Source organism: Phyllobates terribilis, unplaced genomic scaffold, assembly GCF_046119375.1.
Source record: "Phyllobates terribilis strain yellow unplaced genomic scaffold, ASM4611937v1 Scaffold_5__5_contigs__length_657084704, whole genome shotgun sequence".
Taxonomy (NCBI): Eukaryota; Metazoa; Chordata; class Amphibia; order Anura; family Dendrobatidae; genus Phyllobates; species Phyllobates terribilis.
In genome coordinates this window covers 610858713-610885836 of record NW_027362765.1, presented here as the reverse complement: position 1 = coordinate 610885836, position 27124 = coordinate 610858713, and the positions used below count along the sequence as shown (strand labels likewise).

General features: G+C 41.9%; 2 protein-coding genes across 4 annotated transcripts in view; one reads left to right on the top strand and one right to left on the bottom strand.

Annotated features, from left to right (window-relative positions):
- VCL (vinculin) overlaps positions 1-3399 on the top strand; it is a 137804-nt gene extending 134405 nt beyond the window's left edge. For both annotated transcript variants that reach the window (XM_073686080.1, XM_073686079.1), the window contains 2 exons: positions 1680-1784; positions 1989-3399. In XM_073686080.1, coding sequence (XP_073542181.1) covers positions 1680-1784; positions 1989-2135 — 252 coding nt within the window. In that variant the 3' untranslated portion in view covers positions 2136-3399. The remainder of the gene's footprint in view (positions 1-1679; positions 1785-1988) is intronic.
- Positions 3400-6453: 3054 nt separating this feature from the next.
- The window catches only part of AP3M1 (adaptor related protein complex 3 subunit mu 1), a 71999-nt gene continuing 51328 nt past the window's right edge, over positions 6454-27124 (bottom strand). For both annotated transcript variants that reach the window (XM_073686075.1, XM_073686074.1), the window contains exons 6-9: positions 25331-25464; positions 13707-13914; positions 12893-13037; positions 6454-7419 (exon numbers count right to left, since the gene is read on the bottom strand). In XM_073686075.1, the coding sequence (XP_073542176.1) occupies positions 7319-7419; positions 12893-13037; positions 13707-13914; positions 25331-25464 (588 nt within the window). In that variant the 3' untranslated portion in view covers positions 6454-7318. The remainder of the gene's footprint in view (positions 7420-12892; positions 13038-13706; positions 13915-25330; positions 25465-27124) is intronic.

Genomic DNA, 27124 nt, shown 5'->3' with positions numbered 1-27124 from the left:
GGGGTATTATGAGGTTCTGCAACAGCAGAAGAGGGGTATTATATGGTATATATGTAGATATACACACACATGACTATAGACTTTTCTCTTCACAGTACTCATACGTCAAGGGTGATGTGGGGACGTGTGATGCTCTGTCACCACTGTGGATGTGGTGTAGGGATTGTGCAGCTTTCTCTAGATGAGGACACTGCTCTGTTATTTCCAATTCTGGAGTGATTATGCTGGGGCCGATACTGACAGCCAATAAGTGTGCAGTGGGCGGGCAGACGGCGGTGCTGGACACTGAGGACGGACGGTGTTAGCTCTGGCTGTGAGGTTAGACAATACCTGCAGCTCTACCAAACTGGGTTCATGGAATGAGGTGAAATTCAGGAGGAACGAAAGGCCGAAACAAAAAACAAAACTTATAGGGGTGTTGTGTATTACAGTAGAGCACAGATTAGGTTAAAAAATTTGCATTGCGTGGTCGGACAACTTCTTTAAAGTTATGAGAATTTAATGCCCCATACTAATGACATGTATGTACAGGCTCTTTGAGGCTGATTAAATCCCTACCTTGATTGTAGAAATCCATTTTGGCTTTTCTCAGTAATTCGGCATTGAAATCTTATGAAATTGAGTCGCAAGTGCTTTGGGTGGCACATTGCACTTGCAGTTCTACTGCCCTCGCTTCCTATTCCCTGCCCACTACCTGAATCCTGTGTCTGACTGACGTGTCACTCTTGTTTCAGTGACCCGCTTTCCATGGGTAGTACGGTAGCTCAGTGGTTAGCACTGCAGCCTTGCAGCTCTGGGGTCCTGGGTTCAAATCCCACCAAGGACAACATCTGTAAGGAGTTTGTATGTTCTCCCTGTGTTTGTGTGGGTTTAGATTGTGAGCCCAATGTGGACAGTACCGATATGGTCTGTGAAGCGCTGTGTAGTTAATGGCGCTATATAAGTGAGTAAAATAAAATGGGCAATATCTCTTGAAAGCTTCGTTAGTGCCAGGGCCAGCGCATGTGCAGTAAGTCCCTTATTACGTCACCAGATCCGGTGAGTCCATGTGCACATGCACTGGCCCTGGCACTAACATCACGTATGGGAGATTTTGGTCAGGGAAAGCAGGTCACTGAAATAGAGTGATCTGTCAATCACATACAGGAGGCAGGCATCTGGCGAGAGCTAGTGAGAAAGGTCAGGAGACCTGCAAGTGCACTGTCACAACCCACAGCACCTGCGGCTCATTTTCATAAGACTTCAACATTGGGTTGTTGTGAAACGGCAAAAAAGGATTTTTATAATCCAGGTATGGATCTAATTTGCCGATTATTGCCTGTATATACACGTCAGTGTGAGGTATAAAATCCTCTTGACAGATTTCTTTCAAGACCCCGTGCAGCTCTAGGATAGGCCAGATAGAAGCATTTCTAGACTTCTAACATTACACAGAGACCTTTTATAGGTTTTGGTTCAAAAATGTAAATGTAGTTTTACAGACTCTTGAATGCAGATTCTTGTAAATATTAAGTGTCTGTCTGTAAAATTACATCTTGTGCATTTTTCTCCTATACAGTGCATAGCAGTGGCAGAGTACAGGAACACACAATGGCCGTTTCTTCACTTGATGTTTTAATCATCTGTTTTTACTCTGGTTAGGATTTTTTTCAGCGATGGTTTTATTTTTTATATTGCAGGTCTGTGAAAGGATTCCAACCATTAGCACTCAGCTGAAGATCCTTAGTACAGTCAAGGCCACTATGTTGGGAAGGACCAACATTAGTGATGAAGAGTCTGAACAGGTAAGATGGGAAGGCCTGGGAGGACGAAACATCTTCTCAATTTGAGAGCCTAGAACCCTCATTTCACTAACCAGTGCTCCCTTGCCAGTGACTTAGGAGCCATAGGTGGTTCTTTAGCCTCTCCTGTCTGTGGCTCCTAAACTTGGTTGATTTTAGTTAAAATGTATCAAATATTCATTTGGAAAGGTCTTCCTTTCTTTGCAGGCAACAGAAATGCTTGTGCATAACGCACAGAACTTGATGCAGTCTGTGAAAGAGACTGTCCGAGAGGCTGAAGCTGCATCAATCAAGATCCGTACAGACGCTGGATTCACACTTCGCTGGGCCCGTAAAACTCCATGGTACCAGTAATCCTGGCTACTCGAAATTCAGTCTGGCCGCTCCGTATTATACAAACACACTACTGCTGTGCGATTATACAGACTGTGCGGAATTCAATTTCTAAATGAGCATCAACATATTTTTTTTTACAAAGCTTCTAGCTTTTCTGGGGCTCTTCCATAAGTAATTTGCTTAACTCGCTCTCTGTCATGTGTTTCCCTAAAGTGCATTTTCTTTTCCACTGAGAAACCTTATCCTAGTGATCATTCTGGGAGAGACCAGTCCATGTGCAAGATACTAGTTTGCATTACCTAATCGAACGTTTTCTCTTCAATACATACTGTCTATACATATAGTCTCCTATTTTGCGGAGCACAGCCAGTATCTATAGTATAATCAAGAAAAACACTAAGTAGCTGTTTGTCAGAATGTTTTCTTTTTTTTACTTTGGTGATAATTATCATGTGAAGCTGGCACCCCAATTGCTCTCGGCTACTTTCCTTTTTCTAAACTATGCAGAGAAATGAGACGTTGGTGAAATGAATGTACGCTTGGCATTTGTTTGCTCGAAAGATGGGCGTGCTAACAGAGATGTGGGTTTCCCAGTTTCTAGATTCCCTGACACAGAGAGAGTGGCCACTCACACACAAGGCAGGATTTCTTAAGAAGTCCAATATGGCCTGCACAGGTACAGTAACACTTGTAGGATTATTGGCATGCTTTGAAACTTAGAAATCCATGTGTAGATTGTAAAGAGGAACTCTGTCACTCTACAAAACCATTTCCTCACCATGGTTGGCTGCCTTATCCGGCACCGCTCCCTCAGTCTGCTATTCTTGTTACAGCAACATTTCCTGTACTCATTGGAAGTTCTGGATAGTACTTGTCATCATCTACTGCCAGATAGAATTCACATAGTTATAAGAAATAATAGTAAAGGAGCACGGAGTATTTTTGGTGTGAATGCCCCGTCACCCCTTTTGTGAATGTTTTCCAGATGCCTTATAAATGACTATTCCAGGTAACTAATGTTACACGCTTACCTTCACTCTGCCTTAAAGCATAAGCAGCTTTCTGTGGTAATGGATCTCATATCTGTCAACATGGAGGCCTCCCATACCGTCTAGGAGCTGCCACCAACATGGCCTTGCAGAAGAAGGCTTCTTCCAGCTCTTACTTTTGAATGTTTCAGTAAAGTTGCCTTTTCATATCCCGTACTTCCACCTCACCACGGGATGCATCAGAACGATCACAAATATAAAAGGTATCATTGGCTGCAAGATATCAATAAAAATCCTCCATCTTCAGCCAACCGTGGCATCGTTCTTGCGCATGGTCCTCATTTACGCTGTGTAATCTTACATTTTTTTTTAAATGCCATATTGCCTTTTATCGTGTTAACCTATTAGTTCAGGCCAAAGATTTGTTATATTTTGTTTGCAGAGCAATTAAAGTGGTTTTCCCACAAACAAAAGTTCATTTTAATCACAGATCTTGGAATAACAATAATTTCCACAACTTAATGTGTTTAAATAAAATGTTCCTGTGCTGAGATAATCTTATAAATGTGCCCCTGCTGTGTACTGTGTAATGGCTGTGTCTGACCGTACAGGAACATGGTCTGATCATACCACAGCTCCTGGGCAGGGAGGGGAGCAAAAGAGTATACAGATATTACAGCAGGGGATCACAGTTGATTCTTTCTTTGAGGTAAAACATTAATTAAAAACAGGCAGTGAAATGTTTTACCTCACAGACAGAATCCTCTGTGATCCATGCTGTAATGTCTGTATTGTCTTTTGCGTCCTCCCCTGCCCAGGAGATGTGATATGATCAGACCATGTTCCTGCACGGTCAGACACTGCCATTACACAGTACACAGCAGGGGGGCACATGTATAAGATTATCTCAGCACAGGAACATTTTATTTAAACACATCCAATTGTGGAAGTTATTATTATTCCAAGATCTATTGATTAATTGTTTGTGGGAAAACCCTTTTTAAGTGAAACCAACACTGTTCCTAACTCTGGCTCTATTAATGCCACTTGCTCTAGCCATTATGCAGATTTATTATTATTTAGTCAATTATTAGCCGTAAAAAGGCCCTTTTAATAATTGGGAGGGTGAGTTAACAACTGATTTGACTATGTCCTGGGACACACTTTTTTTCTGTCTGTACAACCAATAAACAATTTGTATACCAAAAGTTATTGTCTGTCTTCTCCATTTTCTATAAAATTGTAAAGCGCACCTACACTGTTCTCCCATGAGACTTTCATAAGCTCACCACAAGACTGCAGGGCCAAGATGCAGAGGTGTGGGCAACAGCCCCCAGTTCTAGTGATCGGTGGAGGCCCCAGCAGTCAGATTTATCAGCTATTCACCAGAAAGGTGAGAAGTTTAAAAAGGACCATGCAATTTTAAATGAACATAAAAGGGTTCCCCATCATAAGCATTTAAGACCTGTTTATAGAGGTTAGTTGTCATCATGATTTACTCTTCGATTGACTTCTGGAATTGTTTTGTAGGGCCCAACATAATAGTTCTCATCTGCCAGCAAATTTCAATCTGATCCTCCGAAACAAATCTTAATAGTTTATACCAGGGCTGTAGAGTTGGTAAGTCAAACCACCTTCTGAGACTTCACAATTTCCCTGACTTCAGACTCCCACAGCTAGTGTTGAGCAAATTTGTTCGGCATTTCAAATTCGGGTTTGTGTTCGGGGTTCCGGCTTGTTTGCGCCAAAAAATCAGCTCCTCCCACGAACATCTCTGATTTGCCAAGCTGTCACACAGATGTTATCTGCGTGGCAAATTAGAGATGTTCGTGGGCGGAGCCGATTTTTTGGCACGAACACGAGCCCGAATTTGAAATGCCGAACAAATTCGCTCAACACTACCCACAGCACCGCCTCACTGCTGAGCATCAGCACGGCCTCACTACTGCGCATGTACATAAAGTGCAGCACAGATTCATCTCAACTAAAAGCGGAGATCCTTAGATCAGGAACAGAACAGACCTTTATAGGACATTTCATAACTCTCCGAAATTCTTATGAAAGCCTTTACACCTTGAACTATTGAACCCAATTTATTATATATTACGAGTCTGAGTCAGTCCATTTTATACCAACTCCGACTCCACCAAAATGAACACAGACTCCACAGCCCTGGTTTATACCCTGTAAAACTGAGGACACTGCAAACTAGGAAGCCTGAAAAGGTGTTTAAACCTTTATTCTGTCAGTCATGCTGCAATATTTAATTCATTTTCCAATGGCAAAGTGCCCTCTGCTCTTGATAGCTGTATTGTCCATCCAGCCTTCACTTAAATGGACTCTGGCTGTTCACACTAAGTACAGGCGCACTGTGCATCATGGTGTGGGCAAAAATCAAGCTCCTGTATTTGATTTGAACAGTCATTTTGTGCTGAAAGAGTCCATTTAAGGGCAGAATCATACTGCCGTATTTCTCTTGCGAGGATCGCATCGTAAACCTGGTACTGGCCAGCACCTCTCCTTGACAGCTGCACAGAAATCCATGATGCTGTCATGCTCAGGTCAGGAGAGGTGCCGGCCAGTCCGTTCAGTGTCATGCGATCCTCAGACGAGTTATACGGCAGTGTGTCTCTGCTCTAACAGAACAGGTGATTGGTTGTAGACTGCTTACTGCACTTGAGTTATGGTATGATGAAATGCACAAAAGTAGTTGTGTGCAGACAGATTTGAGATTCATGGTGGAAAATAGTGTTGAAGCATCACTCGGTCTGTCTGGAGTGTTTGTTGGAACAGGGTAAATTGGTACATGTATGGCCAGCTTTAACAATTCAATTCAATTGCACCAGATGTGTAGACTGAAAAAATCTGGCACTTCTGTACAAACTATGTTCCCCTTCAATGGACGTCTTCAAACAGAGGCTGGACAGACATCTGTCTGAGATGATTTAGTGAATCCTGCTTTGAGCAGGGGGTTGGACCAGATGACCCAGGCGATCCCTTCCAACTCTACCATTCTATGATTCTATGTAAAAGGAAAATTAAAAGCTGATCTCCATAAGCTTCAAACCATCCGCTTTTGGATGTCCTACAAGCGCTCCATGAATCCCACAAACTTATTTACACTCATCTGGAGTGACTTTACAGGATTATTATTAGCAGAACACCACAAGTTAGGAAGACCCAAATAGTCAAGTCAGTCTGTATGCAGAACACACAATGGACAAATGTCACCTATATCCATTTACAAGTCATTTCTTACATGATATGGAATTTTTTGCCTGTTGGTCTCTCTAATTTCTTTATAAATGGTAAAAATGTCTAATAAAATTACAACTTTCATTCCGTAGTGAATATATACTGTACTTTATTTATAAATGTGTACATTGTATACCAATTATTATATTACAAGAAATTGCTCCCATCTTCATACACACCACACAGTGATACAGAAGCCCTCATTGAAAGTACACATGATGGCAACAATAGATTAAGACATGGTTAATAAGTTGATGGCACTTGTGGAAAAACTCCTTTCACTGGTAGATATGCATCATCCGTCAGTGAAGGGATTAAGGCATAATGCGAAAGAAGAAATACAGAATTATTTCCAGCTGATAATATATGAAGAGACAGCATTGTCACTACTTGGGCATCTGTCTCAACATGTCATAAAAGCACTACTGTAGATATAGTATTGCGATACAGAAGGAAGAATTAGTGTTCTAGAGCCAGTCTGAACTGATTGCAACACTATATACTCAGAACTGGCTCCTCCAGAGGTGGGACACGTGGTTTACCTGGGTTTTAAAACTGAAAGAAAGCATCCATTTATCTATATTAATTATGAAATAAATACATTGACAGCAGTAGCATATAATCACTCACTACAGTGTCTTCTTCACTGGCCAATGTGGTTTCTGTCGGTCTTCCTTCATGAGTCATGGTTTCATTATGCAGAGAAGTCACAATGCCAGTCTCCACATAATGAAAAAGTTTGTGGTCCATTCCACCAATAGAGAAAATTGTTCCCTTTTTATATCTGAGCAGCGGACAGTTTCTAGTAGGCCTAAATGGTAAGTATTATACTTTCTGCAGACTATTTGGCGCAAAAAAAACACCTATATGATCTTAATTTCCAAGTTGTACGCTGGGTCCGTGGTGAAAAAAAAAATATGTCTTGTCTGCTCCTCTCCGATCTAGGCACAGCATTTGTTATGTGCGCACCTGGAATTTTCCGGCTTTGGTGAGATACTTCACTCCCTTAAAAGGCTTGTATTTCTCCCCATACATGTCCAGTCGGTTCACTTTTAGTCCTGCAATAAAAGGCAGCGTGAAAATCTTGTCATATCCCTCCCTAAAGCTTAGCCACACACACACACACACACACACACACACACACCTAAGTACATTTGACTTATGGGCACTGAAACACCCTGCTGATCAGTGGGAATTCAGGTCCTGATACCACCCCCAAATGCTCAAACCACTTGTGTGATGAATTCTGACCGCTGGGCTCTTGGCAGTGTGTGCAGGGTTGTATAGCGTCTGTGAGCTCGTACAGACTAGTAGACTTTCTACTGAGCCCATATACCACTCTGTATACCTGCTCTGGCAGGAGCAGCACACATCAGACAAGAGTTTTGAGCGATTGGTGGAGGTCCCCGGACCTAAACCACTATTTATGATTTTGCTGGATAAGAGGGATTGGGTGTATAGGATTTAAATATGGCCCATGCCTAAAAAAAACACTCCTGTTATTTTTTTATATTCACTAAACTTGTGTAAATGTCGGTGAGTATATTACAGGTTGTCTACTATCCTGACAAAACCCATCTCAATCAGCATGTATGCTCCTAGTACAAAAAAACACCCCAAAACAACAAACCACTTCTACTCGCCTCCAGTGAGTGACAGGAAGTGAGTGGCCAGCCATGGCTCTACCTTCCTCTTGATGTCTCATTTGACCAAAGGCGAGGAGAGTGAAGCCAGCACTGATTGTCACGCGAGCCCAGCGCCCAATGGGCAGACACAGCTAGAACTGCACTGGAGGTGGGTATGAGGCCACATTCAGTATTTTATATCATTATTTGTAAGCCAAAATCAGGAGCGCAACAATCCGAGGAAAAACTATAAGGCCTCCTTCACATGTCAGTATCCCCAGTACGTGTGGTGACCCGTTTCCACACATACCAGAGACACTTATACACTTAGACCCATTCAAATGAATGGGTCTGTGCACATGGCAGTGTGTTTCCACAGACCATGTGTCCATGGGCAAAACATGCTGACATGTCTGTTTTTTGCCATGCACATGTGCACACTGATGACATCAATGTGACACGTACCGGCGCCTGGGGAACAGTGGAACAGTTCGCGCTGTTCCCTGGCACTGAAGACGGCTCGCATCTTTGTCACTTGCTCTCTCTGTGATCAGCGAGAGCAGGCGACCATGATGGGAGTTGTAGTCCTCACCCGCAGTGTACGTTGTGTGTAAAATAAAGAAAAAAGACAAATATGGGTTAGCTCCCTCTGAATTCTATAAATACTTACAATTTAGGCACGCAAATCGGGCAGAAGGCATTATTTTGGAAGGAGGGGTATCCCGAAACTCAATAATACAGAGAATAGCTAATCTACACTATTCTCTTGGACTGATCTCATTACTTTATAACATTCTCTTAAGACGTTATATTGACAAACCAGCCGATGTGATCAAAAGAGAAATGGGAGAGTGTAATGGGACCCATAGAGAAAAATCACTGATCAGATATACTGGGAAGAGTTCCACAGCTGTCTTTAAGTGAATCCCATAGACTGTCCCATATATATGTGATACACCAGGTATACAGGACACCTCAATTCTTATTTAACATAGGATTTCGTTCAAGTCCCCACTGTCCTAGATGCAAAACTAACATAGCAGATATGCTTCCTATGATGTGGAACTGTCCTAACTTGGTGTCCTTTTGGAAGAGTGTTGTAGCAATGATTAACCGGGTTTATTCAATTGACGTAGAGCTTTAACCATTAGTATGTATACCGGGATATGTTGAAGATCTGACTATTGATGAGTACGGCAAAATTGCGACGGCACGTATGTTATATATGGCAAGAAAATTGATAGCCCAAAAATGGATAGCAGATCAGGAGCCTATGATATCAGAATTTTAAACTGGCTAGTAAATTTGGAAAAAGGCATTACCTAAAAAGATATGCCATCTCTAAGTTTGACAAGATATGCGGTCTATGGATTGATGGCTCTGGTTTGACATCTTGGGAACTGAGGAGATTTCGCTTCGGCTTGCTTTTAGTTACGTTTATATGATGCCTCAAAGTAAACTTCTTTGAAAATTAATTAAAATATTATTACTTCCACAAGTTATATGAAATTGGATTGACTATTGTTACTATGTTCAAATATTTGTTCATCTAATTATGCTGGTTTTGTAGGGCCAGGATGTATAAGTAACTCATGTTTAATGCTTAAGGATGGGGGGTGGACAACTGTGTTTCTCCAATGTTTGTCTGGTTGTTGTTTTTTCCTTTTTTTTCTCTCCTTTGCGTAAATCTTTATAAAATCAATCAAAAACATCTGATTTAAAAAAAAAAAAAAGGGCGTGGGCTCCCGCCAATTTTTCATAACCAGCAGAAGGAAAGCTGGTGACCGATATTAATAGCCAGGGAAAGGGGCCATTAGCCCCAAATATTCACCGGCTATTAATAACAGCTCACAGCTGTTTGATTACAGTTTACTAGTTAGTTTACAGGGGGATCCCCCAAAAAAATAATGTAGGGTCCCCCTATAAATTCTACCCAGCAAAGGCTAGACAGCTGTGGGCTGATATTAATAGCTAGGGAAGGGGCCATAGATATTGGCTCCCCTCCGAGGCAAATAAAATCAGCCCTCAGCGCCCGCAGAAATGGCATATCAATAAGTTACGCCAATTCTGGTGCTTAGCCTCGCTCTTCCCACTTGCCCTGGTGCAGTGGCAAGTGGGGTAATAGGGTCGGGGTTGATGTCAGCTTTGTATTGTCAACTGAAAATGTCCAGGGGTTAGTAATAGATATTCGTCTATAAGACGCCCCCATTACTAACCCCATGGTCATATTGTAAGTAAAAAAAAAAAAAAACACCGTGAAAAAAGTCCTTTCATTTGAAATATGACTAAGGGGTAAGTAATGGGGGCGTCTTTTAGATGCCTTTTCCTTACTAACCCCTGGGCTTGATGTCAGCTGGCAATACAAAGCTGACATCAACCCCATCCTCACTTGCCACCGCACCAGGGCAAGTGGGAAGAGCGAGAATTGGCGCATCTTATTGATATGTCATTTCTGGGGCCTCTGAGGGCTGATATTATTAGCCTTTGAAGGGGGGCAATATCCATGGCCCCTTCCCTGGCTATTAATATCAGCCCACAGCTATCTGTTTAGCCTTTGCTGGTTAGATTTTATAGGGGGACTGTCAATTTTTTTTCTGGAGTCCCCCTGTAAACTAGCCAGTAAACCACAATCAAACAGCTGTGAGCTGTTATTAATAGCCAGGGAACATTTTGAGCTAATGGCCCCTTTCCATGGCTATTAATATCAGTCCCCAGCGGGTAGCTTTCCCTCTGCAGGTTATAAAAAAATCGGCAGGAGCCCACACTTTTTTTTTTTTAAACTTAATTCTTTATCTTACACGCATTGTACACTGCGGGTGGTGACTACAACTCCCATCACTGGTGCCTGCTCTCGCTGATCGAAGGGAGATCAGGCGACAGGGACGTGAGCTGCCATCAACACCTGGATGCCTGGGATCAGCATGAACTGTGGCGACTTTTCTCAGGTGCCAGTACGCCTGATACTGATGCGGTACACTGTTGCCACAACACACGGACATCTCCGGTACTGTTTTTCCAGTGCTGAATCTATCAGGACTAATGAGCGTGCTCAGATGACACCTTATTCGAGCATGTTCGCATCAAGTCGTAAGAGTATCTTCGGCGTGCTCATCAAATATGTTTGCGTTGCTTCAGCTGCAGATCTCGCGGCTGTTAGGCAATCACTGCATGTGTTGCGGCTGTCTAACTGGTAATCCCTGTATATGCTGCGGCTTACAGCTTTGGCGACACCAACATATTTGACGAGCATTCCGAAGATACTCTGTTAGGACTTGAGCGTGCTCGGATAACACCTTATTCGTGCATCACTAATCAGGACATGTGAGAGAGCCCTAATAGAAACATGTGCACCACTTCTGTATTTTTCACCCACTGCTGGTTTTGACTTACAAATACTGGACGTGTGAATGTGGTCTAAGTGTTATTTTACTAGGTGCAAACATACTGATTGAGGTGGGGGTGTCAGAGTTGTGGACAACCCCTTTAACACACTGACACTACACTATCTTCTCCAGTATCCACCGCTGCTCCAGGCCTCTTCTGACACGCGTGCCAGCTCTTCAGACTTGTTTGCTGGCTCCAATTGTGCCCTTTGAGCACAATTGGAGCCCTTTGGCTTTTACAATGTAAGAGCGCCAAAACAAGGCTACATAGTGGGCCGTGGCCTTACAATGTAACTATCAGTATTTAGTCAGTATTTTTTCTCAGGAGTGGGTGATAAATGCAGAATTGGTGACTTGTTTCTATTATACATTTTCTCTGATTGTTCCTCACCAGGTTTTTGCTCCCACTCCTGAGAAAAATACTGACTGAATACGGACCAAATACTGATAGTGGGGCCGTGGCCTAAGAGCAACAAATGGCTCATGTATAGAGTGGAGTGTGATTGAGCTGGATGGAATTGCCGTCTTGTGACTCACAAGAGGACGGAAAACAAATAATAATAATGCTTCTTTAATGCCAACGATAAGCGTCTTGCCTAGGAATACAGTGAGTTGACAATTAATTAAAACATACAAACTAAATGAAATTTGTCTTTGGGTAAAGTTAGCACAAAATAAGATAAAATAAAAATGGATATGAAAGATATTCAGAATCAGTCAGTCCCTATATTGCACAATGACCAGAGAATACTTTTTTTCTCTTCAGGATATGAAGATCACACATGGTTATTCCAATGATGTAGTGTTAGTCAAATCTTGAGTGCAACTTACCAGCCTGAATGACCATCTCAAGAAGATATTATTTTTTTTTATTACAACAGTAATCACACATGTATCGATTATAAAAGTCTATGACTTGTATAATAATTACAAAATGACAGGTTAATTTGCATGCATTAAATTTTCTAGCCTGCATAGTTAACAGAGGTTGTCTCTTCATACGACCACTAGCAATTCCTGGTTAAAGCGGTGAACCCAGATTTAGGGTGTGTGCACACTGTATCTCTTTCAGGTGGATTCCACCCAAAATCTGCCTGCAAAAGCGCCCCATAAAATGAACATGGTGCACAACCATATCAAAACGACAATGTGGAGATGTTCCACCCTAAATCACTTATCTGCGTCAGGGTTCGGAATCTCTCAAGTGGTTAAAAGAAGTGACATGCTCGTTCTTCAGGCGACTTCTCAGGGGTGAGTGAACACTTCAACATTAGCGAGAGCTGCCACCAGAATGCCCACTAGCATTTCCTGCAGCGGCTTCACCTGGGAAAACCTGACCGCTACGATGGCATCTAAATGATGATGTGTGCACACAGCCTTACTGGGTCTCTATGGCGTCACTTCATGACCACTGCAATGTGAAAAAAATATTACTAGTGGGCCCTTGTAATGCTTTAATGCTGCAGGAAACACAAGCGTTTACACCACCAATCCAATATGGTTTCTGTAATTAATCCACCTACCTGAGATGGCAAGCTGTTGGATCTTGAAACTGATGTTCAAACTTGGGTTCTCCTCTGGTTTGGGGGCACCAGACTGCAGTGAGACACTTCCCTTAAGATTAGGTAGCTTCTGAGTAGTTATCTTACCAATTTCCCACGTAAGCACCTAATAATAATGTACAAGGCAGTTAAAGTGGGTTACAGCACGTGGTAGGAGAACTACTCTACAAATGCAGTGGATTTTCTGACTGTGCACAACATCAGTTTACAAAAACCCATTCATTGACTGGCAGAGCTGTGCCGAATTTATGGCAATTTTCCCTTTCACTCTTTGAAACTGTGAAGTCCAAAGCTAAAATTATAGCAAAATCCATATCTCTAACTGTGGATTTGTCATATGATTGCAAACGTTACAGCTACAGAGTTAATATAGTCTCTGAAATCAGTAAAATAGCGGCTTGAGAAACCATGAATTGCAGTTGTTCTAAATATCAGTCAATTTTGCATCTCTGCGAAAAAGTTGGAAGATGAATGTCACCTTTTAGTACGACAATATACAATAAAACTGTAAACCTGGGCTTGTTCTGTATATTATTCATGCAGATACTGTGCATTGTAGGGGAAAAAAGAGGAAATTGCCATTGTAGGAATGACCCTCAAATACGTGATCATGTCTCATGGTTATGATATGCAGCAAGGCAGCCCCCATACATGATAAATAGTCACATGTGCACCTAGACTTTCCTGAAACATCCAAGCTCACATCACAGATGGAAAAACAAAACAAAGAAATCTAGTATGACAGTTAATAATGAAGAATTCACAAAAGACTTACCTTGGTAACAGGATCGTACGTGTAGGTCCCCTGCGTCGGTGTGAGATTCAAGTTTAGGACAACTTTGGGCATGTGGACAGTCAGCACAATACTTTCCACAGGTTTGCCCATGTTCTGCTTGGGACCCACCGTGACATCAAACTTTCCACTTGAAATGTTCTCCTGGAAGATTATGTTGTGTTTTACATAGACTGGAATTGAAACCAAGCTAAGAAAAATATGGAGAATATATTAGGGGATAAATAATGGTTACAATTAAGACATAAAATGGTTCTAAGGTAATAAAGTGCAGTGTAATATGTTGGCGAGATATAATTCAAATTATTATTGTAGTCTTTCACATGGGTTACAAAACATGGCAACATGTATCAGCCACAGGCTGTGCGATCACAGTCATGTATGTTCATCTGCTGCGTTTCAGAGAAAAACATACTTTTAATAGCTGCCGCGGACCCGGTTGCGCTATTGACTAGTTGCGTTTATTGGATAGCTGTACAGGCGGGTCCCCGGTGGCTTCTCCCAACCCGCTGACTGTGACTGGCAACCTCTGACAAGAGTTTCTGCATATACGCACATTTAGGCAGAGACTTGTCAGGGGTTGGGAGAAGCCACCGGGGGCCCGCCTGTACAGCTATCCAATAACACAACTGAGCCCCCTGTGACTATTAAAAGTGTGTTTTTCTCTGAAAGAAGCAGCGTTTCAGAGATGAACATACGTGGCTGTGATCTGCTGAACTTACGGACATGCGCAGTACACACCTGCGCACATTTGCATTAGCTGGTGATGACGCCGCTCGTGCAAATTATCTTATTACGCCTACAGGGGCATGATAATATTGAACGAGGGCTGACAACTCTGGGGAAACGAACGCCCCATCAACTAGTCAAAGCCTTCATTAGCATAGGAAAAGCCAAGGATATAAATGCTTTTTTACGTTACACAGGGCAGGTTAATGAGGGGGTTTTATCACACTTGGCTGAATACTGCTGGTTTAGAGGGCACGGGGGACTTTACAGGTTCCCTTTAAGCCCAAGTGGATGTTAACTCGTTATGTGCAATTGTTAATAAATCTTTAAGTTGGAGACATCGGGGTCACCAGGCTATGACCATGTGCAGGGTGTGGTGTAAGGGGCTTCTGTTAGTGCAGCACTGACAGTTCTAAACCACTGCAATGCTTGTGCATTTAAATGGTTAATAAAAATGATCAGGCTGCTGAAAGTCACAGTCCCATGGAGGGACTAAGTAAAAAAATACTCCTTAAAAAAAATCTGAAAATGATACAAAAATATATATATATTGTACCAATAAAATAGTACACGTGTGCTATCATCGGGTCCAGAAGGACCTGCCCCTTAAAACTGTCACACTAGTTAACCACTTCCGTGAACACTGTAAACAAAAAAAAAAAAGGGGGGGGGGGCAAAAAACAATACTTTTTCATCATACTGCTGAACAAGAAGTAGAATAAAACGCAATCAAAAAGACGAATGTAAATAAAAATATCACTGAAAACATCATCTTGTCCCGCAAAAGATAAGCTGCTATACAGCTCTATTAGTGGAAAAATATAAAAGTTATAGCTCTTAAAATAAAGCCATGCAAAAATAATTTTCTTTAAAATTAGTCTTTTTTTTTTTACATTTTGGTGCTTTTACACAAAAACTATGATATAAATGTGGTAGCGCTGTAATCGCACTGACCTGAACAATAAAGCTGCCTTATCAATTTTACCACACGCAGAATGACATTAAAAACAACAACAAAAAAAATAGAAAAATTGGAATAGAAAGCGATCAAAAAATATCATGTGCCCGAAAATGATACCAATAAAAATGTCAACTCGTCTCGCAAAAAATAAGCTCTCACATGGCTGTCAGCCAAAATATGGAAAAATTATAGCAATGCATAGTTTTTGGAATAAAAAGCGTTTTTTAGTGTGTGACAGCAGCCAAACATAAAAACCCGATATAAATCTGGTATCGCTGTAATCGCACCGACCCGAAGAATAAAGTAGTCTAATCACTTATACCGCACAAGGAGCGGCATAAAAAAATAAATAAAACCAATTCTTCACCTGCTGCTGATTTGTTCATTTTGTCTCTGAAAGATTGCAGTAAGGCTCGGCTCACATTTATCCTGCGCTCTACGCTGAGCGCTTATACCGGGGCTTCCATATAAAGCTCTTAAATACGCGATTCAGACAGAACCCCCGGCGAAAGTTCCCTATAATGAGGCAAAAGGAGGCACCGTGGACACCATCTGGCCTATGATCCAGCAGGGTCCGTCTTTTTAGGCATGGATAAAAGCGCGGTCCGCCACAGTTTTGTGCATTTCTGAAAAGAAGGACACAACTTGACAGAGGCCAGAGTAACTCTGCTGCCTCATTATAGTAAATGAATTCCTCGGGGGTTTCATCGGAATCACATAATTCGGAGATTTAGATGGAAACCCCAAAGTAAGTCCTCAGCACAGAGACTAGGATAAATGTGATCCAAAATGTTATGTAAAACACTCCCAACAAAAGTTTCAAATCAATCCACAAAAAAAAGCAAGTCCCCACTCAGGTCCATCATCTATTAACGGAATATAGGAGGTTTCCACATTACTGGCAGTGCAAAGGCTCTGGAAAAGCTAAATGACTCCTCACCCCCCAAAAGAAATTCAGCAAATTCTGCACTCCGAAATCCAAAGGCCCCACTCCCACAGTGTGGCTAAACCACATTTAGCGTTCACACGTTTGGCATTTCTGTAGAGATGAGAGCCAGCGTAATTTACGGGTGCATGTCTCCAGAAGCACAAGCTGGGCATAACGTACTGGTCACTACAACGTACTGGTCACTACAATGGCAGTTTGCAATTTTCACTCAGCAACATCCACTGCTGCTTGTTTCTGGAAAACACCCATGGAGTCAAAATAGTCAATTACACTTGTAGATAAATTTCCAAAAGGGGTATCCTTTCCAAAATGGGGTCCCTTGAGGGGGGATTCTGCTCTTCTAGGTCTTAGTCTGCAAACTATTCTAGGAAAATCTGCGCTCCAGGAGGCAAATAGTGCTCCGTCCCTCCCAAATCTCGCCGTGTAGCTAAGCAGTACTGTACAGCCACATATGGGGTATTTCTACATACAGCAGAAATTGTGTGACAAGTTTTGGTGCCATTTTTACTTGTGAAAATGTAAAATTTGGGGCTAAAACTAAATTTTGGTGGTAAAAATCCAATTATTGTTTCTTCACTGCCCAATGGTATAAGATTCTGTGACACACCCGTGGTGTCAATATGATCATTACACCCCTAGATGAATTCATTAAGCGGTGTAATTTGTAAAATGGAGTCACTTATGGAGGGGGTTCTGCTGATCTCACACCTCAGGGGCTCTCCAAGTGGGTCATGGCACCGGTAAACGATAACCATAAAATGTGCACTATAATATGGCACTTCTTCCCTTTGGAGCTTTGCAAAGTGCCTGACAAGTATTTTCCATTTACATGTAGGGTATTGGCGCACTCAGGAGAAATTTTTACGACAAACTGAGATCCATTTTTTCCTATTAGCCCTTAGGCTAATAGGAAATAGGGCTAAAACAGTTTAGTGGTAAAAATGTAATTATTCTTTCTTCATCGCCCAATGGTATAAAATTCTGTGTGGCACATGTGGTGTCAACATGCTCATTGCACCCCTAGATGAATTAATTGAGTGGTGTAGTTTGTAAATTGAGGTCACTTAAAGTGGGTTTCTGCTGTTCTGGCACCTCAGGGACTCTGCCAATGTGACATAGCCCCCTCAAACCATTCCAGCAAAATTTGAACTCCAATATGGTGCTTCTTCACATCTGAGTTTTGCACTTTGCCTCAAAAGTAGTTTTCGACCACATATGGGGTCTCGGCGTACTCAGGAGAAATTGCACAACAAATTTTCGGGTCCATTTTCTCCAGCTATTCTTGTGAAAATGAAAAAAATTGGGGCTAAAACAACATTTTTGTGGAAAAAATATATATTTTTTTCATTTTCTCAGATAAACACTAAAATTCTGTGAAGCATGTCTGGGTTGAAGATGCTCGCCACACGTCTATATAAATTCCTTGAGGGGTCTAGTTTCCAAATTGGAGTCACTTGTGGGGGGTTTCTACTGTTTAGGCACATCAGGAGCTCTCCAAACGCAACATGACACCCTTTTCTGAGCCCTGCCATGTGCCCAAACAGTAGTTTACCCCCACATATAGGGTATCAGCGTACTCGGGAGAAATTGCACAGTATATATTTTTTTTTTTTCCTGCTACCCTTGTAAAAATAAAAAAATTTGGGTCTAAAATAAAATGTTTGTTAAAAAAAAGTTAAATGTTCATTTTTTTCCTTCCACATTCCATTAATTCCTGTGAAGCACCTTAACAATTAATAAACTTCTTGAATGTGGTTTTGAGTACTTTCATGGGAGCAGTTTTTAGAATGGTGTCACTTTTGGGTATTTTCTGTCATATAGACCCCTCAGTCACTTCAAATGTGATGTGGTCCCTAAAAAAATGGTTTTTAAATTTTGTTGGAAAAATGACAACTCGCTGGTCAACTTTTAACCCTTTTAACTAACTTCTGAACAGAAAAAATTATGTTTCAAAAATTGTGCTGATGTAAAGTAGACATGTGGGAAATGTTACGTATTAACTATTTTGTGTGACATAACTCTGGTTTAAGGGCTTAAAAATGTAAAAAGTTTGAAAATTGCAAATATTTTTCACTTTTTTTTTTTTTTTTTTTTTTTACAAATAAACGCAAGTCGTATCGAACAAATTTTACCACCATCATGAAGGACAATATGTCACAAAAAAAAAAAAAAAACAATCTCAGAATCAGGGGGATCCGTTGAAGCGTTCCAGAGTTATTACCTCATAAAAGGGTCACTGGTCAGAATTGTAAAATTTGGTCTGGTCAGGAAGGCTTGGGGGTTAAATAAGTTAAATAAAAGAGGGAGTTACCAGTGTTTGACAAGTAACTAACACAGAACAGGAAAAATTATGGTAAATTTGTCTTCTTGCAAACACATTTTCTTTTTTTCTTGCTTCTCTCTCAGCTATGCTTTATTGCAATAATATTGCAGCCCTGCCTGCCTGTGAGATGGAAGCTGAGAGGAGCCTGCAGATGTGTCAGGTATAATCACACACAGCTCTGCAGAGAGGCAGCGTCCTTCAGTAGCCTGGAAGACATCATTGATATAAAGTAATAAAAGATGATTTCTCAACAACAAGGCATCTGATATGAGGCATACAGGGATCACTCTCCGCAGCGGTCTATAATCTGTATGCCCATATTAATAGTTTAGATAGGTCAAATATGGTAACTGATTCAAAACTTATCACTCTCACCCACAAAGCTCTCCATGATTCAGCACCACTCTACATCTCCTCCCTTGTCTCAGTCTACTACCCTACCCGTGCCCTCCATTCTGCTAATGACTTAAAATTAAAATCCTCCATAATCCGAACCTCCCACTCCTGTCTCCAAGATTTCTCACGTGCTGCGCCAATTATTTGGAATGCACTACCCAGGACAATTCGATTAATTCCCAATACCCACAGTTTTAAGCGTGCCCTAAAAACCCATTTCTTTAGACTGGCCTATCACCTCAACACACTTATCTAACTGTCCCTGTTTCACCTATATTAAAATTTTCTTCAAAATCATGTTCATACCATCCATGCACTGAATAGCCCCTGTCTCTACTGTACACATACTGGCTGGCGACCAGTTCATGTAGTATTATATACTTACTCTATTTAGTATATTATGGCTGTATTATACAATATATGTATATTTTACCTTTTGTGGCTTCCTATTTCCTCAGACTGTAAGCTTGCGAGCAGGGCTCTCATTCCTTTTAACCCCTTTACAGTCTGGGGCATAATAGTACGCACCAGGCTGTCACCCCCTGTTCAGCGCGGGTTCCGGCGCTGAGCCCGCACTGAACCGGGCACATGTCAGCTGATTTATACAGCTGACATGTGCCTGCAATAGCCGTGGGTGGAATCGCGATCCACCCGCGGCTGTTAACATGTTAAATGTCGCTGTCAATCTCTGATAGCGGCATTTAACATCGCGGCACCGGAAGGAAGCGCGTCCCTTACCCCGCCCATCGGTGACCCCGTCACGTGATCGCGGGTCACCGATTAAGGGCATGACAACCCTGGGTCTGCAGCAGACTCCAGTGGTTGTCATGTACTGATCACTATGAGCGCCACCTAGTGGTCGGCGCACATAGCACAGGAGCATTTCTGCTACATAGATGTGATCTGCTCATCACTTCTATGTAGCAGAGGCGATCAGACAAGTGCTGCTTCTAGGCTCCTATGGAGACTATAGAAGCAAGCAAGAAGTGTAAAAAAATGTTTTAAAAAATATTAAAAAAACTGAAAAAATATAAAAAGTTTAAATCACCCCCCTTTTGCCCCATTCAAAATAAAATAAAACTCACATATACATATTTGTTATCGCTGCGTTCAGAATCACCCGATCAATATAAAAAAATTAATTTGATCGGTAAACAGCATAACGATAAAAAAAATTCTAAACGTCAGAATTGTGTTTTTTGGTCGCTGCAACACTGCAATAAAATGCAATAACGGGCGATCAAAACATCGGATCTACCCCAAAATGTTATCAATAAAAACTTCAGCTCGGCGCGCAAAAAAAAATAAGCCCTCACCCGGCCCCAGATTTTGAAAAATGGAGATGCTACGGGTCTTGGAAAATGGCACCATTTTTATTTTTTGGTAAAACAAGTAATGTCGTTGAAAAGTACAACTCGTCCCGCAAAAAATAAGCCCTCACACGGCCATATTGACCAAAAAATAAAAACGCTATGGCTCTGGGAACAAGGGGAGCAAAAAACGAAAATGCTAAAAACGGAAAATCCCAGGGTCCTTAAGGGGTTAATATCTGAGGTATGCTTATTCTGTAACGTATTTTTGTCTGTGCAAGCCCCCCTAAAATTGTAAAGTGCTGAGCAATATGTTGGCGCTATAAAAATAATTTTTATTATTATTATTATTATTATTCCCTTTTAAAAGAGGCAGGTACATATTAAAGAGCTGTAATGCCGAAACCCTTACTCCAATTAGGATGTGAATACTCTCAAATTAAAACAGAGTCTGCACCATAGGCCCATATTGATTATACTACTGTATCTTGAATATGTTTTGGTAAAGAGCCAAAATGCCAAAACTTGTGTCACTGTCCAAATATTTCTGGGTGTAATTGTATAACTGTCGCAATATAAATCTGATGGTCACTTATTATCTTTGTTTGGTACTTTTTTAAGAGTCCAAAATAATTGCCTTGCACCTCCAGAATTCTTACGCTTACTTACTATATACAGCGCCATCATATTCCGCAGCGCTTTACAGACATTATGGGCTCTTTCCCCATTGGGACTCACAATCTAGATTCCCTATCAGTATGTCTTTGGAGTGTGGGAAGATACCGGAGGAAACCCACGGAAACACGAGGAGAACATACAAACTCCTTGCAGATGTTGTCCTTGGTGGGATTTGAACCCAGGACCCCAGAGCTGCAAGGCTGCCGTGCTAACCACTGAGCCACCTGTATTTTGATGTGTGCCCACCAGCTCTCAAGTGTGAGTGACCCTGCCAAATAAATATCTACATCAATGATTCCTAAACTATAGAAGTGTAATGTGGAGAAGGATGCAGAAGAGTAACGTGGCTCTGCTCACTTCCACATCAGGAGATAAGCGAGCTGGTGGCATCACATGCACAGATGTCTGCTGGCCATTCACATGAATGGGTCTCGGGGGAGGGGGGAGAGAACAAACAAACAAAAAAAACAAAGCACAGCCCTTACATGCCCTCTGTGTACCGTCTATTTTTACTGAGTAGTTAATTGGAGAAGCTTGGTTTTTTTATTTTCATACAAGAAATAATATTCATGTACGAAAAAAAGCTGGGCGTTAAAGGGGTTGTCCAGTCCAAATCGATAAGTCTGTAGTCAGTGTGTGTGACTGCAGACCCCTGAATCCCCCCAGCTCAGACACTGTGCTCTGCAGGGATTCACCGGCTTCTGAGCTGGGACCGGCAGGTATGTATGCATTAGGCCACGACCCCACTATCACTATTTGGTCAGTATTTTTTCTCAGGAGTGGGAGCCAAAACCAGGTGAGGAACAATCAGAGAAAAGGTGTAATAGAAACAAGTGCACCACTCCCATACACTTGTAGGGAGAGAGGCCGCGCACCGTCTAGTAACAGCGGCCGACTAGAGGCTGTGGCCTCGCACATTAAGAGTGTATGGAAGCGAGGCCTCGCCCACTGGAAGGGCTCTGCCCGGGAGTATGTATACCTCATATATACCCTCCGGTCCTGGCTCAGAAACCGGTGAATCCCCGCAGCTCACAGTGTGTGCACTAGGGGGATTCATAAGTCTGCAGTCACACAGAGTGATTGCAGCCTAATCGATTTGGACCGGACATTCCCTTTAATCGTATCTGCTTGCAACTGATATGAATTACAGAGAATAATACAGGAATATGTAATTTATAGATTATAACCCCTTCCCACCCCATGATGTAATATTGCCTCACATAGCTGAGCCGGATCCACACATGTCCGGTGCTGGCTGCGCTACACAGCAATCATCTTCCTCTAACAGCAGCAAGTGGGGCTGAGCTCTGCCCACTGCTGTTAACCACTTAAATGCCAAATGGGCCACGGACAAGCTACCATGGCAGCTGGAGCCTGCCATGACTGTGTTTCTAGGTGGACTAGTCTCTGGCTGACATTCATAGATAGACAAAAGGTAGGTTGATGATTGAATCAACCTCCCAATTTATGTTGCAAAGAAGAGATTCCATTGGAGCAGACCCACATTGTTAACTACTTCATCATAAAAAGAATATCATATAGAGGAATAGGACAAAAAATAAACATTATTTTGTATGCTGTTTATTTATTTATTTATTTTTTGGATATGAGAAAAAGAGTTATTGCACCGCAAGGTAGAGTATAGCAACATTTCAGGTAATGTACCCTTCAACAGGATAGAAGTGGGATAGGCGTAGAATGTCCTTCTTATATTACATGAAGGGATGAAACAGCTGGGCTGTCTAAGGATCCAGAGAGAGTGTGGAAATTACTATTTCCCATGGGAGAAGGGACCCAAGTGGTACAAAAAGTATTCCTATACATCCACTGCTTTTTGCACCACTGGTTCCCTTCTCCTATGGGCAATAGTAATTTCCACACTATTCATTTTTTTTGTTCATAGTAAATTGTGATTTTTACACAATGTGGGAAAAGCTTCTTACAGATAGCTCCGTAAGATCACAATATATAGTACAAGCAACTGGATGATCAGATTCAAATCCCCTAACGGGACTTGGAAAACCTAAAAACTCCAGAATTGCGGTATTTTTAGTCGCCGCAACAAAATGGAGTAGGCACCGCTCACTACGCAAAAAAGCCCTCATACAGCTCCATCAAGAAAACAAGAAAATGGAGACACAAGGAAAACATTTTTTATCAATATCCAAAACATTTTCACCACTTAAATGAAAAAAATTCTACAAGTTACGGTAATCATACAGACGTAAGAGAATCATATTGCCAAGTCATTTTTACAGCTGAAAAAAACAAAAAGCCAAAAAACAAATTGTGGAATTGCTTTTTTTCTCCTCTCAATTTCACTGCACATTAAAAAAAATTCCCCCCATTTTCGCATGCAAAGTAAAATTAATGTTATCTTTCAAAATTACAACTCATCACACAGAGAATAAGCCCTCTCATACGGCTACATTGATGAAAAAGCGAGCGGAAAAAAAATTGTTCCTGCCTTAAGGGGTTAAATAACAAGCCTGCTGATTGGGAGTGAGAAAAGTGGATCCAGCAGCAGATATTAGGTGTTATTGCCAAAGAAGGTCATAGACAGCCAAACATTCTTACTGCAGCCGCCACTGAAGCGTGCAGTTCAGGCCCTAAGTGGGGATGATGCCCTCTGTGATGTCCACGTCCCTTAGTTGGGTATATGGATAGCGGGCGTCCTGATGAGACAACCTCTTTATCCGACATCTCATCTTAGACCCCTTTCACATGTCAGTGTCTCCAGTACGTGTGGTGATTGTTTTCTCACGCACTGAAGACACAGGTCAATCGGGAAGAGCCGAGGCTAAGCGGCAGAATTAGAACATATAATGGATGCGCCATTTCTGAGGCGGCTGAGGGCTGGTGTTACTAGTCTCGGAGAGACCCAATATTCATGTCCCCAGCCTATTAAAATCAGCCCGCAGCTATCTGTTAGCTAGACAGATAGCTCCGGGCTGATTTTAATAGGCTGGGGACATGGATATCGGGCCCCTCACAGACTAATAACACCAGCCCTCAGCCGCCTCAGAAATGGCGCATCCATTATATGCGCTAATTCTGCCGCTTAGCCTCGGCTCTTCCCGATTGACCTGGTGCATTGGCAATCAGAGTAATGGTTTGGAGGTTGATCGTTGTGGGATCTCCTTATGGATTTATGGCAGACCCCTATCTATCCATCTATCTATCGCTCTCTATCTTTGCACATCTAACACCTAAACATCTGTCATTTGTATTCTTCATTCTATTCCAGTACTTGTCACACTGATGGTGCACACGGACGGCGCACATGTACATACGTATGCCACACGGACGGTGTCACACAGACACGGACCTCCCCGATACTGTTTTTTCCAGAACGTGTGAAGGGGGCCTTAAAGTGATGCTCCACTTTCACATACCCTCCAATCAAATGTAGTGAAAAAACTGGATTAAAGGGAACCTGTCATTCTTTCGAAATATAAACTATGGTCACCACCTTTAACTCCTCTTTTACAACAATCTAGCAACCTATATACAAGCCTCCAAACTGCATATTTCATAAAATACCTTTCATAATCGCTCGATATGACATAGATGGGTACGTATTGCTGGTCTTGATCCAGTGCCTCTGCTATCCTCACAATCGCCGTCCTCCTTCCCTGCTGTGGATGACGTGTCCCCACAGTTCCTCCAATAGTGCTCCTGCGCAGGCACACTTCTCTCTACCCTCATGAGGGCAGAACAAAGTACTGTAATGCGCATGCATCAGCTTTACTTTTGGGTCATAGGTGCTCTTTGGACTCTCCTGGCACATGCAAATTACAGTACTTTGCTCTACCCACAGCAGAGCAGAGAGAGAGAGAAGTGCCCCTTTAGTGGAGCAAGATTGGGGGACACTGTGAATGATGCAGGGAAGAATAACGGCGATTTCGTGAACAGAGGAGGCGCCAACGTAGACTAGGAATTCCCATCGGACAGGACCGTATGGGCAGATTATAAAAAGTATTTTTTGGATAAGCATACAGGGTTGGAGCTTATATACAGCTTGCTAGATTGCTGTTAAAGTGGCATTAAAGGTGGTGGCCATAGTTTATATTGGGAAAACCTGGTGACAGGTTCCCTTAAAATATTTTAGTGGCTGATGAAAATCCCTGAAAATAGCAAAGGGAATGAATGGGGTGATTTATTTTTTTTTTTAACATAAAATGGTCCTGGAAATATCCAATGCAACAGAGATCTGGTTTAACAACTCCCATCCAAAAGTATCAGAGATCAGATACCTACGTTTGTGAGCTCACACGATAGGACATCAGCCGAAAGTTACCATCAGGGGGTATAAAGGACAGAACTCTCTCGGCCTCCCAGCGCTTGAATCTGACACAGGGGTGGAAGCTGACGTCATCAAGAAGCCTAGGATTCTGGGAAGAAAGTAAAAAAGGCAACAACATTATCAGACATTACTACCACAGTCAACAACATGCCCGGCCATGACTTGTATTGACACAAATTTAGGTTTTCACAAAGTTTGCAGCTTCAGTGTTTTTCTCTCTCTTAGGCTGAGTTCACACGATGCGTTTTTCATGCATTTCCGCGGCGTTTTTGCAGTTGCGTAAACGCCGCAGAAACGCATGAAAAACGCATGGTAGAAGGGCAGCAATGTTCCCCAATGGAAATCCGCATGTGCTGTGCCCATGATGCGAATTTTTCCGCAGCGTAAACGCTGCGGTCAAAAATCCGCAACATGTCAATTAATTTTGCGGAAACGCTGCTCTTTTGCCGCCATTGACTTGCATTAGACCGCATGGAATCCGCATCACTGTATATGTTGATGCGCTTTTCATGCGGTCTAATGTGCGGATGGTACCCGGGTGTGGATGAGAGGACTCTCATCCAGACCCAGGTACCATTAAAAAAAAAAGAATAAAATAAAAAATATATATATTCTCACCTTCTGACAGCCCGCGCTGCGTCCTGCTGGCTTCCCGGGCACTTCGCTGTTGAATGAAGGACCTTCGCTGACGTCAGAGTCATGTGACGGGTCACGTGACGCTGACGTCGGAAGGTCCTAAAGTCTTCACTGCCGGCAGCCGGGACCGATGAAGCAGGACACCAGGGGCCATCAGAGGGTAAAGTATAGATTTATTTTTTATTTTTTGACATTCACACACTATATAAATCCATGCCGGTTGCATGGATTTATATAGTGTAAAGTTGACAAGCACTTTCCAAGTGATGCTAAAATCGCTTGGGAAGCGCTTGTCAACCCGCATGCGGAAATGAAAGTGAAGACCGCTTCATTTCCGCATGTCCCTGGCAGGAAACCGCATGTACAATCCGCATGCGTTTTTTCCTGCCAGAGAGATGCAGAAACGCTCAGGAAAAAATCCTGAGCATTTCTGCATCGTGTGCACATACCCTTAGTCGGATGTTTCTATAAATTACTGAAGTACAATTAAACATTTCATAAGTTTTCAACCCCTTACTGACATGGTCAATTTACGTTTTTCCTGCTCTTCTTCCAAGAGCCATAACTTTGTGGGACGAGTTGCACTTTTGAATGACACCATTCATTTTATCATAAAGTGGAAGAGAAAACTGGAAAAAAAAATCCAAATGCAGTGAAAAAAAACTGCAATTCTGACATTGTTTTGGGGTTTTGTTTTACTGACAATATGATTCTCTCCTCATCAGTACAATTACGGTGATGCCATTTATTACTATTATTATTTTAGTGGTGAAAGAATAATTAGTTAAAAAAAAAAAACATTTTTTGATTGTGCTGCCATTTTCTGAGACCCAGAACATTTTCATTTTTCAGTAAATGGAGCTGTATCAAGGATTATTTTTTGCAGAACGGGCCAATGTTTTTAGTGATAATTTTGGAACAGACATGATATTTTGATCGCTTCTTACTGCAATTTTTTTCAGCATTCAGACTTTTATGAACCTGGTCATACCACAGTGTATGCTTTTAGATTTTTAAGGATGGAAAAAGGCAGTGATTTGAGATTTGTGTTTTTACATTTTTTCTGATTATTTTAAAACTTTCCCGTAATTGTTAGTGTCTTGAAAAAGTAT